The sequence below is a fragment of the Schistocerca nitens genome, chromosome 2 (genome assembly GCF_023898315.1).
Source record: "Schistocerca nitens isolate TAMUIC-IGC-003100 chromosome 2, iqSchNite1.1, whole genome shotgun sequence".
NCBI classification, from domain to species: Eukaryota; Metazoa; Arthropoda; class Insecta; order Orthoptera; family Acrididae; genus Schistocerca; species Schistocerca nitens.
This window is the reverse complement of record NC_064615.1, coordinates 942,332,493-942,351,748: the sequence shown is the minus strand read 5'-3', so window position 1 is coordinate 942,351,748 and position 19,256 is coordinate 942,332,493. Positions and strand designations below refer to the sequence as shown.

The 19,256-nt window shown below is 37.6% G+C and overlaps 1 protein-coding gene across 1 annotated transcript in view; it reads right to left on the bottom strand.

The window, feature by feature from the left end:
- The window catches only part of LOC126234719 (dehydrogenase/reductase SDR family member 11-like), a 63,465-nt gene that overhangs the window by 8,713 nt on the left and 35,496 nt on the right, over positions 1 to 19,256 (bottom strand). The window contains exon 4 of the mRNA XM_049943467.1: positions 17,876 to 18,005. Within this exon, the coding sequence (XP_049799424.1) occupies positions 17,876 to 18,005 (130 nt within the window). The remainder of the gene's footprint in view (positions 1 to 17,875; positions 18,006 to 19,256) is intronic.

Genomic DNA, 19,256 nt, shown 5'->3' with positions numbered 1-19,256 from the left:
CGTAGTAGTCAGTTCGTGTTGAGATGTGCTAGTAGGGTGTGCTTTCTGAGATGTGATACTGAAAAGTTCTTGTTGAGATGTGGTAATAGCGAGTCGGTGTGGAGATATATTGTAATGATTAGAGTGATTTTGGTCAATATATGAAGGTAACGAAACTTGATTTATTTTTCATTATTTCCATGTTTTAAATAATGCGTCATTACAGGTTCAGTCAACAAAGCATCTGGCTTGTGTTCTTGTATTAGAGCGTAATTCTGGTTTTCTTGAGTAATTATGGTATTTTTATTTTCTTTAATTAATTCAGTATAAATGGTATTTGAAATTCTTGTCTTTTGAAGAAGAACCGTGCCAGATGTGTACGTTGAGTCATACTTCCACACACAGAACAGTTATACTTGTGCTTTGGTTTCGTAGGTTTTATAGTTGCTGGGGACTTAATTAATTAATTGTGTTAATGAAAATTTCCATTTCATTCTTTGTTGTTGTTCTAAGCAGTCAGATAGCGTAATAATACTAGTCAGGGCCAACCGTTACGAGACTTCGTAACCGAACAGACAGCTAATAAATCAAAAAATTAAAATTATTTGCATCATACATTTAATTAAGCCCCCATGCACGTGGCGACCACTGCTTCGGATCGTCCCTTGGAATCTTCTGATTGTAAAAATAGTAGACAGTAGCATTGTTGTAGCAATTTGTAGTTTAGTAATTATAGTCTGTTTTGCATGTGTAGATTTGGTAATTGTCATTCTTATAATGGTATTTTTTTCAGAATTTAATTTTGTTGTCTTGTATACGCGTTTGACAATTTAGTGCAATTATTTCAATTGTTCGATTAATCGTGTTTGAGGGAAACATTTCGTGTGAATGGTATTGTTGGAGATAAAGTGTCATTGTGTGTAATTTTCATATAGTGACGAGTTTTGTATGTTTTGTAAATGATTACGCGATCGATGAAAAATGCAAAAATGATGGATAGTGAGAATGACGAAATTGTTAACATGGCGAACTCGCCAACAGAGGAAAACAGTATCATGAATAATGAAGTGGAAAACAATTTAATAAGTCGGGAAAATAGTTCGGAACCATTTCAAAATTTTTCTCAATCAGAAAATTCACAGAATACGAGATTAACGATAGAAGATTCTGAAATAGTATCGAACACAGATAGCTTTACAGCCATGACGAAAGAAGTTGGTTTTGCGGGAAATTTTAGGGGCGAAAAGAATTTCGAACCGGCTATTATGGAGCAGTTGTTGGGTGCAATATTAAATTTGGGATCACAGTTACGATCTGAATTAAAAACAGATAGGGAAACAATGGAAACACGGTTAGACTCACTGGGATCACAGTTACGATCTGAATTGAAAACAGATAGGGAAACAATGGGATCACAGTTACGATCTGAATTAAAAACAGATAGGGAAACAATGGAAACACGGTTAGACTCACTGGGATCACAGTTGGGATCACAAATAGGAACAATTAAAGCAGAGATGGAAACAATGGAAACACGGTTAGACTCACGAATAGGGACATGTTTCAAAAACATGAAGGATGAATTAAAGAAAGAGATTAGAGAGGAAGTACAACCGATTTTGAATGCTCACAATAATAGATTAATTGTAGTAGAGATTAGACAAAGGGAACAGGATAGAGAACAGGAAGAAAGAGATCGCGTGATAGTACAAAAATTTTCAGAGTTAAATTTACAACGTGCACACGATAAGGAAGAAATATTTGAGAGAATCGAGGAATCCGTTCCAAATGACAGAATAAATAACTTAACGCAACAGTGTGAACAGTTAACTACTAAATGTGACAATACTGAAACCCGAGTCGCGACACTTACGGAAGACGTAAATAAACAGAAAGAACAAATAGGTGATTTATCGGAAAGAGTTGAGGAGATTTCAGATAAATTGACAAGTCTTAGTTTAAATGGGGATAGAGATTCAGATGATACAGCTCCATTACCATTTGCAGAAACCGAAGAGTACCAGAACATAAATAAGCATGTTGAAAATCAGGGAAAGTTTAATGAACGCGTTAAAAGGGAAGTAGAGGCATTACGAAAGCAAGTCAAACAATTCGAAGGTGAAATTGTAGGAAAAGACAGCAAAAGAAATTTAGAATCACAGGTAGCAGAGGGGTTTGAAGAAAGTAATTTGTTTCATTTACGGGATGCAACAAGAGAGCGCCAGGCGCGCGAACTTGACAATAATCGACATTCAAACTGGGACAGACGCGGTAGGTCTTTGTCGCCACGAGGCGAAAACTTTGACTATAAACACTTTTTGACTGTTCGGAAATTTAAGATCTTCCGCAATTCTAAAAATGACATACATCCATGTGCATGGTTAGATCAATTTATGTATGCACTCCCACCAAATTGGCCACTAAGTCACAAACTGGAATTTATGTGTGGATATTTAGAAAACGAACCGGCGACGCGGATGCGTGCACTCATTAGAGATTGTAATAATCTGAATGATTTTTATCATGCATTTCTATCGGCATATTGGTCCGAAAACACGCAAGACAGAGTCAAACACAGTCTTATTATGCAGCGTAATTTCAAACAGTCTGAATTCCGCACGCCAGCAGAATATTTTGAAGACATGATTCGAAAGAATCAGTTCCTTTCCAACCCTTACAGCCCGACTGAATTAATTCGCATTTGTTTAACTAAGCTGCCACAATCCATAAGACAAATTGCTTTAGCCGGAAGATGTAAAGACGACATTGAGACTTTTAAGACTTTGCTACAAGAACTTGAGTATGACAACGACGACGGGACTTCTTGTAATTTTTTCAGTAGCAGTAATTACAATACATTTTCAGAGAAAAGGGATAGTGATCGGAACGGACGTTATTTGGGTAACTTTGAGAATGACAGACGTAACAGACAGGACAATAGATACCAGCCTTATGACAATAACAGACGTTCTAACAGAGATTACACAGACAATTATAACGGTAATTCTTACCGGAATGATCAATCATACGGAAACAGTAATCGGTATCATCAAGACAGAAATTATTCATACAATAATAGAAACTCTTACTACAGAAATAACCAGGGTAGTAGGTCTAACAATAATTTCAGAAGTGACAGTCGAAATTATACAAGAAGTAGTTATGCAGACAGACAGGAAACCAGAAATTTTAATAACAGACACAACCAAGAATTTGCATCTAACAGACAGGAAGGACCTAATTGGCATCCTCCGCGTGACAGAAATTCAGAGAGACAAGTGGAAATAGTAGAAATTGATCCGCGAAATGTCGGGAATAATCAAAGACGTGACGCAGACAATCGACAATGACTAGCAGCTTCGGCTTCTGGCAGCAATATAGACGGTTCAGAAAGTAATGACACTACGACTTTACACTACGTACGCCTGGAAGACATGAGAGACATTTTGCTAGATGAAAAGGAAAATAATGTAGACGCATTTTTACATCCTGTTATTGAAGTATGTGTGGGTAAGAATAAGTTCACTGCAGTTTTAGATTCTGGGAGCCCATTGAACGTCATTAGTGAATCAGTTTTTCGTATATGTGAAAGAACTATTGCCTGTCCTGTGTTACCTATTTCTAAAACTACAATTCGAGGAGCGATTTCTGGAAAAGGTGTGGAAGTTAAACAACAGACCAACCTAAATTTCATTTGTCAAGGATACGAATTGTCTGCTAATTTTATTATTGTTCCATTACTCAGTACACAGATTATATTAGGTATGGAGTTTCTTAACACACATAAGGCAATTTTGAACTTTAAAGAAGGAAGTGTGAATTTGACTGTTGCCGGAATGCCGAAATGTTTGAAATTTTTCGAGTGTTTAGCAAGATCTGAATCAGATACAAAATGTTTAAGGTTTCTTACTTCTGATGCTTTCGTTGAGCATTATGACGACAGTGTGTTTATTCATGACAATGACAATAGATACAGAGACGCGATGGAGGATATAATTAGTAGCGAAGAATTAATTAATGAAAAGGTTAAAAAAGCTGAAGTGCCAGATGACGTTGCAAGAGAAGAGCTGCACCATATTTTGACTTCACATGCTACAGTGTTTAGTCATCACACAGGAACTATACAAGGCTTACAATATTTATTTAAAGTTAAAGAACACACACCATTTCGAGGAAAAACGTACGCTATTCCTTTGGCTTACAGAGACAAGGTTAAGAATGAACTTCAATACATGTTAGATCAGGGCATTATTGAGCCAGCAGTCAGCCCTTATACCAGCCCATTACACGTTGTTCTTAAAAAGGATGGATCAATTCGTTTGGTTCTGGATTCCAGACAGATAAATAATATTATTATTCCTGAAACTGACCGTCCACAAAATTTAGATGAACTTCTTCAACATTTCCATGGAATTAAAGTTTTATCCACGATTGATATGCGCGCAAGTTTTTGGCAAATAGAACTCCACCCTGATTGTAGAAAATATACTGCCTTTTTAGCCTTTGGTAACTGTTACCAGTTTCGGAAATTACCGTTTGGACTTACTGTATCTTCTGCAGCATTTATTCGCAGTTTAAATGAAATTTTACCTGTTTATCTTCGTGACAATATTACTTCTTATGTTGACGACATTCTTATTGCTAAACGTTCTTGGAGTGAGCACAACAAAATTTTGGATTCATTATTACGTATTTTTGCACGAGTTGGCATGACAGTGAACTTGGAAAAATCAGAATTTGGTCGTTCTCAGGTGAAATTTCTCGGTCACATTATTTCTACAGAGGGTATTCTCCCTGATCCAGAGAAACTAGACGCTATTCGTAATTATGCTGTTCCTTCCACAAAACGTGATGTTCGTAGTTTCCTTGGTGTTTGTAATTTTCTTAGACGTTTTGTTAGATTGGACAATTTGGCCACACCTCGTTTATGTGAATTATCTGGAAAAAATTCTAATTGGTGTTGGGATGAGGAAGCTCAGTCAGAATTTGAACAACTTCGTGATGCTTTAGTTGCTGCCCCACTTCTTTCACATCCGGATTTATCTAAAGATTTTTGTTTGGCGACGGACTCCTCATACAAAGGCCTAGGTGCACACTTATTTCAAGAGATAGAAGAAAACGGCGTTGTAGTACAGAAGACTATTGCATTTGGAAGTCGTGTTCTCTCTAAATCCGAAAAGAATTATTCGATTACGGAACTTGAAGCTTTGGCTGTTGTATGGGCCTTCACAAAATTTCGCACATTTTTGTTTGGCAGACATACTAAGGTTTACACCGATCATCGAGCTCTGGAATTTCTTATGTCAACAAAATTAACTCACGGCAGATTGTCACGATGGGCGTTGTACCTACAGGAATTTGATTTTAGTATTGTTTACATACAGGGATCTTCAAATATTGTTGCTGATGCTTTATCACGTGCACCTATGGGTTTGAAACAAAGAGCTGAAGAGGACTGCAAAGAAAACCATTATTGTTTGATGTATATTCAAGGTGTTGCGTTTGAGAACTTTATTTCGTCTTCGCTCCAGGACATCGCTAAGGAGCAAAATAAGGATCCAATCTGGAAGGACATTAAGGAAAAGTGGAGGAGAAAGGAAAGCGTAGCGATTAGACAGCATTATTTAGTTCGCAATGACATTCTTTTCAAACGAAAATCGGTCGACAACTCTGTTTGGTTAGTTTGTATTCCTGATGAGTGGGTCAATAAATTGATTTGGTACACACATTTCAGTTATGCGCACTTTGGTCCCAGAAAATGCTTTCATAAATTGCGAGAAAATTGTTACTTCAGTAATATGGAAAAACGTATTCGATCTGTTCTTGCCAAATGCAAATTATGTCAAAAGGCTAAGCCGCCAACAGTTTCTCACAGAGCACCGTTGTTTCCTATCATTCCAGCGAAATTAAAGGAGATGGCTGCAGTCGATTTGTTCGGTCCAGTGGTTCGTTCTACTAATGGTTTTGCGTACATTTTCGTAGCAGTGGAATTGACATCAAAATATGTGTGTTTTACACCGTTACGCAAAGCAACAGCTCGTTCAGTATCTAACGCTTTCATCAAACATTTTCTTAAAGAAGTTGGTCATGTTGATAAGGTTATATCAGATAATGGATCACAGTTTCGCTCTAAAATTTGGCTTCGTACTCTACGGCGTCGGAAAATTAAACCAATCTTCATTTCACTTTTTCACCCTCAGTCTAATGCTTCAGAGAGATGGATGAAGGAAATCAATAAATTGTGCCGTCTTTATTGTCATCAGAATCACAGAACTTGGGATCAGTATCTTCATATTTTTCAAAACATTCTGAATGAACTTCCTAATGACTCAACTTCTTTACCGCCTCTATTGATATTAAAAAATAAAGTACCAACAATTCGCATTTCTGAAATCGTTCCTTTTCCGCCTTCACGGAAACTGCGGCATTCTGAAGTTGTCAACCTGGCTCTACGAAATATTGCATCGGCGGCTGCTAGAAGAGAGAAATCAGCTAAGCGTCCTGGTCGTTTAAAAATCTTGTCAGTTGGCCAGAAGGTGTTAATTAAGTCCCACCGTTTATCTCATAAAGGAAAAGGCTTATGTCGCAAATTTTTTCTGCTTTATAACGGTCCGTATAGAGTTCGCAAAATTATTCATGATAACACTGTTGAAGTAGAAACTCTTAAATCTCGGCGCTCTAAGGGAATACATCATATATCGAACGTAAAAATTTTTGTAGAATGACATACTTTAGAGAAACTAACAGCTACGTAAACATGCGGAGAATGCAAGAGTACCGCGCTGTGTTTTGGCGGCGGCACATACTCAAAGCAACAGTCAAGTGGCGCGCCGCACAAGGCAGTCGTTGACCGCAAACAATTACTTCCTACGTCACGCGCCTACAGCTGATCGAGCGCTCAGTGCGAATGCACTGACAGACGTAAATAAATACACAGTTTAATTTCTCCGAATAAATTCTGTATAAAGCTATAAGGACTTCATAAATTATGTTATTAACGTTCAGTATTTTTCAGGATACGGTTGTATGAAGTATTTAAGACCTTCAGGTAAACTCTGTGCGTGTCCGACGTTAAGACGACTTGCTTTGGAGAAAATTTCAGGAAGAATGTAATTTCGAAAAAAAAAAGGTAATAAACTAAAAAGGGTAACTATTAATTGAGTTTATTTTTCAGGTAACATAATTCCACTTAGGTACGTACTTTAGACGTAATTTGTTGCTCGCGATTACGTGATTCATACTTTGTGCTAAATTTCATGTTCTATGAATTTACTTGTGAAGCGACGTGCTTGTGTACATTTGCTGATTTTGACAATTATTGATTAATGAACAGTGTTATTATTTGTGTATATTATGCATCGCTTGGCTGCTATGCTTTTTCACTGATGTCATATTTTTTAATTATGTGCCTGCTGTGCTTATTTATTTAAATTATAATTGTCACCTGATTAATTGTGCTGATGTGGTTAGATATGTAAGTTATACTTTGTGATTTATCTGCTTGCGCCTTCATGGGTACTTATTAAGATTACATATGAACATTTATTTGCTTATGTCGATGTGATGCTAATGACCTGTTTATTGTGTAAGGCATGTTTGCTGCTGTGCGTATGGATTGCATATTTACACGTTTCTGTTTTGTTGTCATAACTGCTCTTCAATTTAGAATATAGAAATGCTGATATACTGTGTACGTACATAGAGTTTAGGTCACACTATTGTATTAATTATAGATTGTTCGCTTGGCAGAGCCTCGTTGTAAGAATTGTGCTGCATCCACTTGTTGACATTCTGTTCTCTACTGGTATATTTACTCGCTATTGCTTGTTTTGCTTACGCTCAGTGCCTTATATTTTTAAGATAAGAAAATGAACTGCTATAATTCGACGAACGACATTAGTACAAGAAAGTCATAGAAGTCACATGAGCTGAGGTTTTATGGAAGCTGTATAAATTTATGCTAATAGGAAGGAAGCTAACGACATGACATACCAAAACTAGGTTTAGACCATTGACAGTATTACACTGCATTTTTCGTGAGCAATTGAAATAGGAAGTGACACTTGACACAAAAAATACTCCACATGTTTGCTTCTGCTTTGATTCTTGAAGTGGTGTACACACTGTGAAATATTATGATCATTCACACTCCGTAATCGTACTTAATTACTGAGAGTTATTCGAACTAAAGTCTGTTAGAGGTCAGGTATGCATTTCTTTTATTTAATGATGGACAAGGAACCAAAATGTATCTTATAATTTATAATGAGTAGAAAATTTGGGTCAGATGGATTACACAGAGGTTGTGTGTGGACACTGTGTCTTCGGATTGTATGGGATGATGAATTGAAGTTGCACTAGGATTTTGTCTGTACTTGTTCGAGGAGACTGACTAGAGGAAAGAGTTGTTATGGAAGTGAAATGATATTGGTGCTGAGGTTTATATGTATCGACGTATTATTGAGGTATTGAGATTAGGTGAAGTTGATGATTATTGGAGTTTTGGAGGATAAGAGGTAAAGTAAATGAGGAGCATATTGTTTTGTTGGTTTATATGGAACAAGGAGGATGAAGATGGCAGACTAGAACACTAAAGTGGAAGGAAGATTGTCTATACACACACTTGTTAAATCACTAAGCAGTATATACTTTTTTTTGAGAGAGGAAGCATGTGCATATCTTGGCTCACTGACAGTTGTTCAGCAACAGTACAATTTGATCTGGCTTGGCAAACATTGGTCTAGACATGATGACTATGACGTTGACTAACTATTATTGACTGTTATACATTGCTGCCACTACTACTTGATACACATAATGAACATAAAATTTCGACAGAATTGCATTTACACAGTTAACACTATTCAATTACACAGTAGCACTAATGTGGATGAAAGATGAGTGAGTGTGTTTTGTGTGTTTTCCTTTTATAATCCCAGAGAAGTGATCCCAACCTATCTCCTAAATATTATTTCACTTGTTTGTTGTGGCTTGCACTGACACCCATAAATATTATAGGTTAACTGTTATTGTGTACTGTAATAGTTAATGTGTCAATTACCTGATATCATTTGTGTGTTTATTATGATTTGTATGTTTAGTGTAAGAGCATTGATAATAATTTGTTAAAGAAATTGTATGTGCATTCAAACTATTGTTCATGACTGAACTGTCTCAGTAGTTATGGTGAATAGTATGGACTGTTACTTGCACTTTTTCTACATGATTGGTGCCACAAGGACATGTTTAATTTCTGCTGATGAACAGTGTGATTCGTGATAGTGATAGTCCATAAAGACTGCGGTCAGCACCTGATCAACATTGCTGGTGCCACTAATGGACTGCTTCTACTGAAATGGTGTTACTTGTTGGTGTCTGCACCTGCTCAACATTGCTGGGTGCCACTGATGGATTGCTTCTACTGAAATGAAGTCACCTGTTGGCTGTGTGCACCTGATCAACATTGCTGGTGCCACTAATGGACTGCTTCTACTGAAATGGTGTTACTTGTTGGTGTCTGCACCTACTCAACATTGCTGGGTGCCACTGATGGACTGCTTCTACTGAAAAGATGTCACCTGTTGATGTCTGCACCTGCTCAACATTGCTGGGTGCCACTGATGGATTGCTTCTACTGAAATGAAGTCACCTGTTGCTGTGTGCACCTGATCAACATTGCTGGTGCCACTAATGGACTGATTCTACTGAAATGGTGTTACTTGTTGGTGTCTGCACCTGCTCAACATTACTGGGTGCCACTGATGGACTGCTTCTACTGAGATGATGTCACTTGTTGGTGTCAGCACCTGTTGACCATTGCTGGGTGCTACTGCTGGAACTGTCAACTGATTATTCTTGAGCTATGGAAAGCGTTTATGTGAATATTTGTATAAACTGATTTTTTGTGTATTACTGTTTGTGAAAAGTTATGAGACTCTTACGTGCACATATTCGTCATTGCTGACGCTATTGATTGAACTGTTTAACCACGTAATACTTGTGTAAACTGTTATGTAAAGTCACATGTATGAAAGAATTTGTATTGCTTACTGTATTTTATATATTAGGTTATTGAAAGGTCAGTGCAAAGCCAAAATTTTATCTTGTTATATGATATTTACGTATTAATATTATCTTTTATTTTTGTCTGTATTTTTTTGACGAATTTGGTGGTATTTTCACCACCAATGCTGGCAAAAATACCATCAAATTCTAGCCGTGGAGGAAGGGCATATGAAAGGTGGCTACACTGAGCCACAGCGCCAGAGATCGCTAGAGAGCATTGTTCCGCCGCCTCCACGGGAAGTGATTATTGAGATGTCGTAGTAGTCAGTGCCTGTCGAGGACTCGTAGTAGTCAGTTCGTGTTGAGATGTGCTAGTAGGGTGTGCTTTCTGAGATGTGATACTGAAAAGTTCTTGTTGAGATGTGGTAATAGCGAGTCGGTGTGGAGATATATTGTAATGATTAGAGTGATTTTGGTCAATATATGAAGGTAACGAAACTTGATTTATTTTTCATTATTTCCATGTTTTAAATAATGCGTCATTACAGGTTCAGTCAACAAAGCATCTGGCTTGTGTTCTTGTATTAGAGCGTAATTCTGGTTTTCTTGAGTAATTATGGTATTTTTATTTTCTTTAATTAATTCAGTATAAATGGTATTTGAAATTCTTGTCTTTTGAAGAAGAACCGTGCCAGATGTGTACGTTGAGTCATACTTCCACACACAGAACAGTTATACTTGTGCTTTGGTTTCATAGGTTTTATAGTTGCTGGGGACTTAATTAATTAATTGTGTTAATGAAAATTTCCATTTCATTCTTTGTTGTTGTTCTAAGCAGTCAGATAGCGTAATAATACTAGTCAGGGCCAACCGTTACGAGACTTCGTAACCGAACAGACAGCTAATAAATCAAAAAATTAAAATTATTTGCATCATACATTTAATTAAGCCCCCATGCAACATATTTGTTAAAATTTTTCATAATCGTAATTACAATAACAAAGAAATCAAATGCACACGCTTATTGATACAATGTTGGTCAAAAGCTAAAATTTTCTCACAGTCCATAAAGACAGTCCTGATCATTCATCACATTGCAGTGTTTTTCCCAAAGTCTGAGCAGTAAAAGAAAATGCACACGGAAGTAGTGGATTGCCATGCAGTCTTGAAGAAGTAGTGTTGTCCTTCCAACGGAAAGACAGTGCTGACTCTTGACATGCTGACAGGTAATGGGCCACAACAGAGCAAACCCACAGCGGAGTCAATCGAAGTTTTGAAGAATATTGGTGGGTAGGTCATCACAGAGCAGACCCACTGTAGTCCTGGTAGAGATTACGGTATTGGTGGGCCGCCAAAGATGCAGACCCACTGTAGTCCTTGTAGAGATGGCCAGCAGCCATCTGTTGTGACTATGCAGGTGCACAATCACCATTGAAGAGTCTTGCGGATAATAGAGCAAGTCCATAACCACCACTTGTGCACTCACAAAGTTTTTGAATTGTCCTGAGAACCAGCAATGCTGTTAACCAGTCCCTTGCTGGATTATTAACACACGTGCAAACACTAACAGTCCCTATTCTCACATATTGTCCATATACTATGACCAATAGAAACGTGTGCAGTGAAATGTAACTTACAAGTTACTTAATTTGATGACCTGGTGTCAATTACAATTTTATAACAGAAGAATACAATTACAAAGGTACAAAATACATCATTAAAGAACATAACGATACAGATAACATTTGTAGTACAGGTTTTACAATAGAATAGAAATAAACATATACATCAGTGTTACAAAAATAATGACATAAGTACATACATATAGATCAGAATAAATTTTGAAACATCAACTTCACACATGAGCATTAAAACAAAACAGAATAAATAATGTCTAAACATCTTTACAAAGAAAATAACATATTATTAATGCAAATTATATTTGAGGATAACAGTATTCCTCATCATAGTGAATGTAGCTTAGTACTAGAACAGAAAAAAATTTCTATGAAACAGTACACAGAGACAGGAAGAAAAGAAATACACAAGGGTACACAAACACATAGCATAATAACACAGAGGGAAAGGACACGGTTTGTTTTCAATATAACATTTGGTACTGCAGTATTTTGCGAACAAAACCTTTTTTGTTCTTGGAGATCTCCCTTCATTCATCATTATTCCCAAAAAGTCCTATCTATACCTCCTTTTTGTATTCCAACCATATTTCTTTCAAAACAATTATGGCTCATTGTACAATACTCATTTTGGCCCAAAACGTTTTCATATCCCTTCAATGCATTTCTTTCCATTCATCACAACTAGTTTCTTATATAGTCTACCCCCTCTTAAGCTAACTTAAATCTACTGAGCTCAGATATTAAACTAAGGGACGAGGCAATGCAGCAGCACAAATCAAGTAACAAACATCAATGACAAAAATTTCAAGCTGGCAAAGCAAGCTACAGTAAATCTAAATTACCAAGCAATTCAACATTACAACTAATATGAGGCAATGCGCAGCAAACAAGAAAAATAAATCAGTAGTAAAACTGGCTTAACAGCGTAATACAAAGTCAAATTCAGTAACATTATGCCTGGCAAACAGCAGCAGAAAATGAAATACCTAAACATGACATAGCTCAAGCAAAAAAAATAGTACACTAAAGATAACAATGCAGATAAGGGAAATGTATAATCACATCTTAATGTCTATGTAATTAAAGTGGTGCGCCACAAGAAGTTATTCTACCAAAAAAAATTACCCAGTAGTTGAAAAGAAAATTCCGTATGCAATTCCTGTGAAGGGAAATATCTTTTTATGCTCCTTCGTTTTTTTTGAATAGATCATAAAATTATTTACTGGATCTGTAGGCATAAAATATTTATATTAGTACATCTATTAAATTTTATTTTAACCAATGCTGCAGTGCAGCTAGATACTAGATATTAAACAAAATGAGTAAATATGTACAAAGGAAGGCATGAAACATCATTCATTAGCCATAGGGCATTTCATAAGGTAGTACAGAAAATCTCTCAACTCTCGTAGAAAGACGCTTGTCATAATCAGGTGTGCAGATGTAAAAATATTTCTCGTCATTTCATTAGGCATTTCTGTAAATATCATAAATTAAGAGCTCCACAGTGTCAACATATGTTTTCAAGTTCGACCGTGTCGTTTTTGCGATGCTTTCTACAAAGGAACATCAATAGCGAGAATAATGGCCTCTTTTCTTTTTCTACCTGTGCCGCTGGAAGGCACACGCTAATGGCTTTTTTTTTTTTCTCGGGCGGCTGTCGCCCATCTGGGTGCCCACGGACGTATTACGTGCAGGTGGTCACTTAACTTTCTTACGGAAATATATACGACAGCAGTTTCCGCTACAGTGGCAGTCTTGTATAAAAATATTTCACAGGTCAAGAATTAGCGTTGCAAATCTGTAGAAACAAAATCCTATAAATATAAGTGTCCAAAAAAAATATTCGTCAGCATTGTGATACAGTCACACATTTACACACATTTCATAACCTTGAAGTACGATTCTTGGGTTCCAACAACCTTTTCCACAAGTCAGAGTCCCTAATCACTTTTCATTACTCCTTACCTTATTACACATATACAGATTCGTCGACACGTCAATCTTGCGACGACACTTCACTATTTCATCGTAATAAATACATAGCATAATCAAATTCCCCATATAGCATCAAATTGTTCATCATAAACATAGCTCAACAACATAATACACATCGTTGTCGTAAAAATAACATCATAATACCTCAGTCAACTCTCAAAATCGTCGTAGCTTCCTCCAATAATTTCAAAACCTAAAAAAATTCTCTGCTCATGTCAAAAGTGTCATCCGCCTCAAACGCACTTCAAAAATCATGATCCCATACCAAATACATCATTCAGAGTTCTCATAGTATCACAATGGTTCCAAAAAAATATGAACAGTTCACAAAGTACTGACAAAATGCAATTTCATACGTGTGAAGTTATTCAACTGTGTAATTACGTAAACATCTGTCACTAATGTAGTGAAAAAAAAAATGTTTATCTCTCAGTTACATGATCAGATAGCTGTGTAATTTGTGTGTTAGAGAAATATGGTACCGATGTGTAAAGTTGTATAAGCAAATACCATATTAGCTAGGGTTCCTTGTGGTTGCCACACACATGGTACACAAAGTAAGCGTGTACCCCCCTGAGGATTAATGTAATTATACCCTCAGGTGTTACAGATTACAGCAATGGAATGAAATATATCACGGAAAACCCTTGTATCATTGTACTTCAAATATCTTAAAAAAATAATTGTTTTAAGTGCGAAATTAATGACTCAAATACGTGTACTGTAGCGCTAAATTGTGCGTCATGTTGGAAGATAACCTCTGTGAAAGTCTCGTAGTTATCGTCCTCCGAAAGCTAAGTTATGCAGAAGTCAATGTACTTACCTCATGATAAACAAAAGTGAAATGCTTTGTGTATAGATATCTTAGTTATTACGCTTATTACCGTGATGAAGAAAGTGCTGTGCTGTAACGTATTGTTGTGCTACAGAAAAGGCTGTCTCCTTGTAGCTATACCACAAAAGTTACTACTAAAACATGTTTTACTTTCCAGAAGAATTCAGAAAAATTGTGCAGATATAAAACAGATACACCGCAAAAGCAACAATGTAAATTGTCACTCATTAGTAGCGTCGTGATAAAATCGTGTAGCTGTCACATAAACTAACCTCTGTGTCATCTGGTATCTCTCAGAAAGCACTTTAATTTCAGAATGTATTTTCAAATAAACCAAAATGTAGCATTAAAATCTCATTAACAGTACTGGTAAATGTTCTAAGTAAGCGAGCCTTATAGTCGTTACGTAATCGTGCAACAAACAAGCAAGAATGCACACACACAATAACACTGTGTCGTCTGTTCACAATAACAATGCATTCGTAATTTCTGTTTAAATAAGTTCTCTTGGTTCTTGATTGGATATTTAACTTCAAACATTGTTGTATGTTAACAGTTTCTTAAGTCTGACAAAGCATACTAGAAATGTGAAGCGAAAAATTTTATAGCAAAGACTAAGTTAAAAAGCAGATTATCTCTCAATAAACGGTTTTCCATGTGAAATGTGGTGTAAACCTTTATTCTTCCTAGTACGCAGAGTTTCAACTTCAACGCAATTATCATGTGGTATACGTCGGATTCTGTAAGGTCCTTTGTAAACTAGAAAGAATTTGTGACTCAAGTATTTCATCATCATGATGCTATGTTTTACTCGGTCTTGTGTGGCTTGAGACCAATATGCTGAGAGGAAGGCATGATAAAAATCTCCTTCACTGTGACAATCGTGAATGACCGATCGCATTCTTACAGCTGGTTCATTCTCCAAGTAGCCACACATAAATTCTAACCTGTGCTCCAATGACCAGTTGGGGGGAAAACAATGAGAGAATTGATGGAGCCACGCTTGTGGATGAATGTCGTTGGCAGAATTCTTAAATGTTTTGAATTTACGTGTAGTAATGAACAGCTTATAGTCAAAGTCATCATGTCGGCGAGTCGCATATCGGTCATTGTTACGTCGTTTCGGCGGTTCCACTTCAAAATTCGGTGCACATTGCCAGTTTCTTTCATAACTTCCGAAATGCCCTGTGTTATTATTTTGCGTCTTTTCCGTATTTCTATGTCCCTCTTCCCGTGTTGGAGCGCGAGTGTCCTCTGAAATACGTAATTCTTGTATTACCTGTGTCAGCTGATCTTGTACTTCGCGGATTTCTACTTGGTGTTGCGTATTAATTTGATTCAGATTTTGTTTCAGTTTCCTAATTTGTTCGCTCTCTTCTGTGTCATTAAAGACTACCGGTTTTGTGTCATTCAGATTATCATCTACCTTCGTAGATAAATTATTTAGCTGATCCGAAAGTTCAACTACTTTCTCTGATAATGTACTAATTTCCTCCATGTGTCTTTCTACTGTGTCCTTTAAGTTTTCCTGGGTTTTTGCAAGTTGCGTAACCGAATCGGTAGATGCAACTGAGTCAATTTTAGCTTGCAAGGTCTCATGATTTTCATGAACAATAATTTGCAGTTCTTTTATGGCTGCTTCGTGATTCTGTAATGCTTTTTCATGCCGCGAAAAAATAGGTTGAAAATGCTCACAAATTTGTGTTTTTACATCATTACAGACTTTTTGACATTTCGATTCAATGTTATGTAACTCGGTAGTTAAATCTTCACGTGTTTGTTCAAGCTTGTTTTCCACTGAGTCTAACTTTTGAAGCTTTTGTTCCATTGCCTCTAACTGTTGCTGTGTTTGTCTCTGGTGTTGTTCCATTGTGTCTAATTTTTGAAGCTTTTGCTGTGTTTGTCTCTGATGTTGTTCCACTGTGTCTAACTTTCGAAGATTTTGTCCCATTTGTTGCATTAATTGCAATAATAATGTATTAGTGTCTGGAATCTGTTTCTCTATGCTTTTTTTGCAGTGCATTTTCACCGGCAACATTCACATTTTGACAAGCAGAAAATGTGTCTTGACTCATTTGAGAAAACGGTGAGGACCCAAAACCTGAGTCTACAATATTTGAAAAATTGTGTCCTGTCATACCCGATTCCTGAGGCGAGCTGTTGCCGACCGATCGATCGATAATGCTTCCCTCTTCACTAATTGTTTCACTGTGCACGCCATTGTTTGCCGCCCGCTCCATTTCCCTATGCACAATTACCAAATTACTACTTTGAACATCAGTTAATTCATTACTCGGTGGCGCTAACACACTGCTTTCGTTTTCACTGTCATTTCTCAGTTTACTTTGGAGCCTAGTATTACGTTTTTCACACGCCATTATTGTCACAGTATTTCACACGACAACACAGAAAAACACAATTTGAAGAGCAAAAATAGGGGAACACATTAACATAGCACTGAAAATAATATCTAGTTAATTGCAGCTGCGAAATACTTGGTGCAAATCTACATGCGTGCCACACCTGTTTTACTGTACAACAATGAAAGACTGCAACTACAAAGGAGATTCTCTCTACAATTACGCGCTAGCAATAAACAACATCTACACTAATTACACAAACTACAAGAAAAAATCAGAAGATTCCAGTGAGGTATCCTAGGCTAAGGGTCGACATATGAAACGTCCCCTTTCAATAATAGTACACTACTGTGCTTAAACTGACACACAATATCTTTTTTTTTAGCGCAACGCAATCTGACTTTAAATAATCTCTGCAAGAGAATGGCCCTGACTAACATTAACCTGTACTTTTCACAAATCACTTACCTCACAAAAATCTTGGTTACTCCCACTACTGCAATACAGCGAGCGCCACTACTGCCAGCTAAATAAAAGATTCAAACTATGGAAGGCACTAACTACTGATAGGGATAGTTAGCAAATGAAAGATATTAATAGAGAACAAACAATGTATTTACCTCAATAGTCATAATATATATAGCAGTTCATGACAAATTTCAAAACTCCGCCATCTCTCTCCCCACATCCACCACTGCTGGCGGCTGACCTCCAACTGCGCAACGCTACGCGCTGTTAACAGCCAGCTGCCTAACACTACAATGGCGAGTATTACTACAATGCAAAGCAGCCACAGACTGCACACAGCACAGCCAGTGATTTTCATACAGAGGTGGCGTTACCAATAAAAAACCTAAACAGCCTACTTACATATGAATGATACTTAAAATGAAGAATTTGTTTTAGGCTTATTGTTTGATGAGTGGAATATACAAGATATGTAAAGAGCCTTTAGTAGGGATGTGAACTACTTTTAACAATATGGTGATGGAACGGTGGTACCTAATGTGGAAATATAACGGTCGATGGCGATGGCTAGTTTGTGATTAAGAACTCACCCCAACGCGAATCTTGCTCTTCCTGGCGACCAGGTCCTTCCGGAGTCCTTCCAGCAGCGTCTTCACGGCGTGCTTGCTCGCGGTGTACATCGACAGGTAGGCGGCTATTGGAGGATTGTGCGCCACAATACTGTGAACACAGAGGGCGTCGCATGTAAATGACGAGTCTTTGTGTTTGCTATAATAGCCTAAGATGCATAAATTCACTAAGAGATTAGTTAGCTCATTGCAGGTAGAACGGTCACGACAAAGAACAAGTATGTTCAAGTGTGTGTGAATTCCTGAGGGACCAAGCTGCTGAGGTCATCGGTCCCTAGACTTACACACTAATTAAACCAACTTACGCTAAGGACAAGACGCAACACTCATGCTGAGGGAGGACTCGAATCTCCTGCGGAAGGGGCCGCGCGATTCGTGACATGGTGCCTCCAACCGCGCGGCCACTCCTTGTGGCGACAAAGGACGGTGACGTGAAGACAAGAGATGACTGTGGTGCTAGCCAGTAATTTTGTCTCTACGATTAAATATTAGCATAGGTACACCGAAAAGTGAAGTCTTGTTGATGAAATTTTAGTAACTTATTTTGATAGGTAGGATAGAAAGGAGATGAAATATATTCTGTATGATCGAAAGTACAGGGTGTTTCAAAAATGACCGGTATATTTGAAACGGCAATAAAAACTAAACAAGCAGCGATAGAAATACACCGTTTGTTGCAATATGCTTGGGACAACAGTACATTTTCAGGCGGACAAACTTTCGAAATTACAGTAGTTACAATTTTCAACAACAGATGGCGCTGCAAGTGATGTGAGAGATATAGAAGACAACGCAGTCTGTGGGTGCGCCATTCTGTACTTCGTCTTTCTGCTGTAAGCGTGTGCTGTTCACAACGTGCAAGTGTGCTGTAGACAACATGGTTTATTCCTTAGAACAGAGGATTTTTCTGGTGTTGGAATTCCACCGCCTAGAACACAGTGTTGTTGCAACAAGACGAAGTTTTCAACAGGGGTTTAATGTAACCAAAGGACCGAAAAGCGATACAATAAAGGATCTGTTTGCAAAATTTCAACGGACTGGTAACGTGACGGATGAACGTGCTGGAAAGGTAGGGCGACCGCGTACGGCAACCACAGAGGGCAACGCGCAGCTAGTGCAGCAGGTGATCCAACAGCAGCCTCGGGTTTCCGTTCGCCGTGTTGCAGCTGCGGTCCAAATGACGCCAACGTCCACGTATCGTCTCATGCGCCAGAGTTTACACCTCTATCCATACAAAATTCAAACTCGGCAACCCCACAGCGCCGCTACCATTGCTGCACGAGAGACATTCGCTAACGATATAGTGCACAGGATTGATGACGGCGATATGCATGTGGGCAAT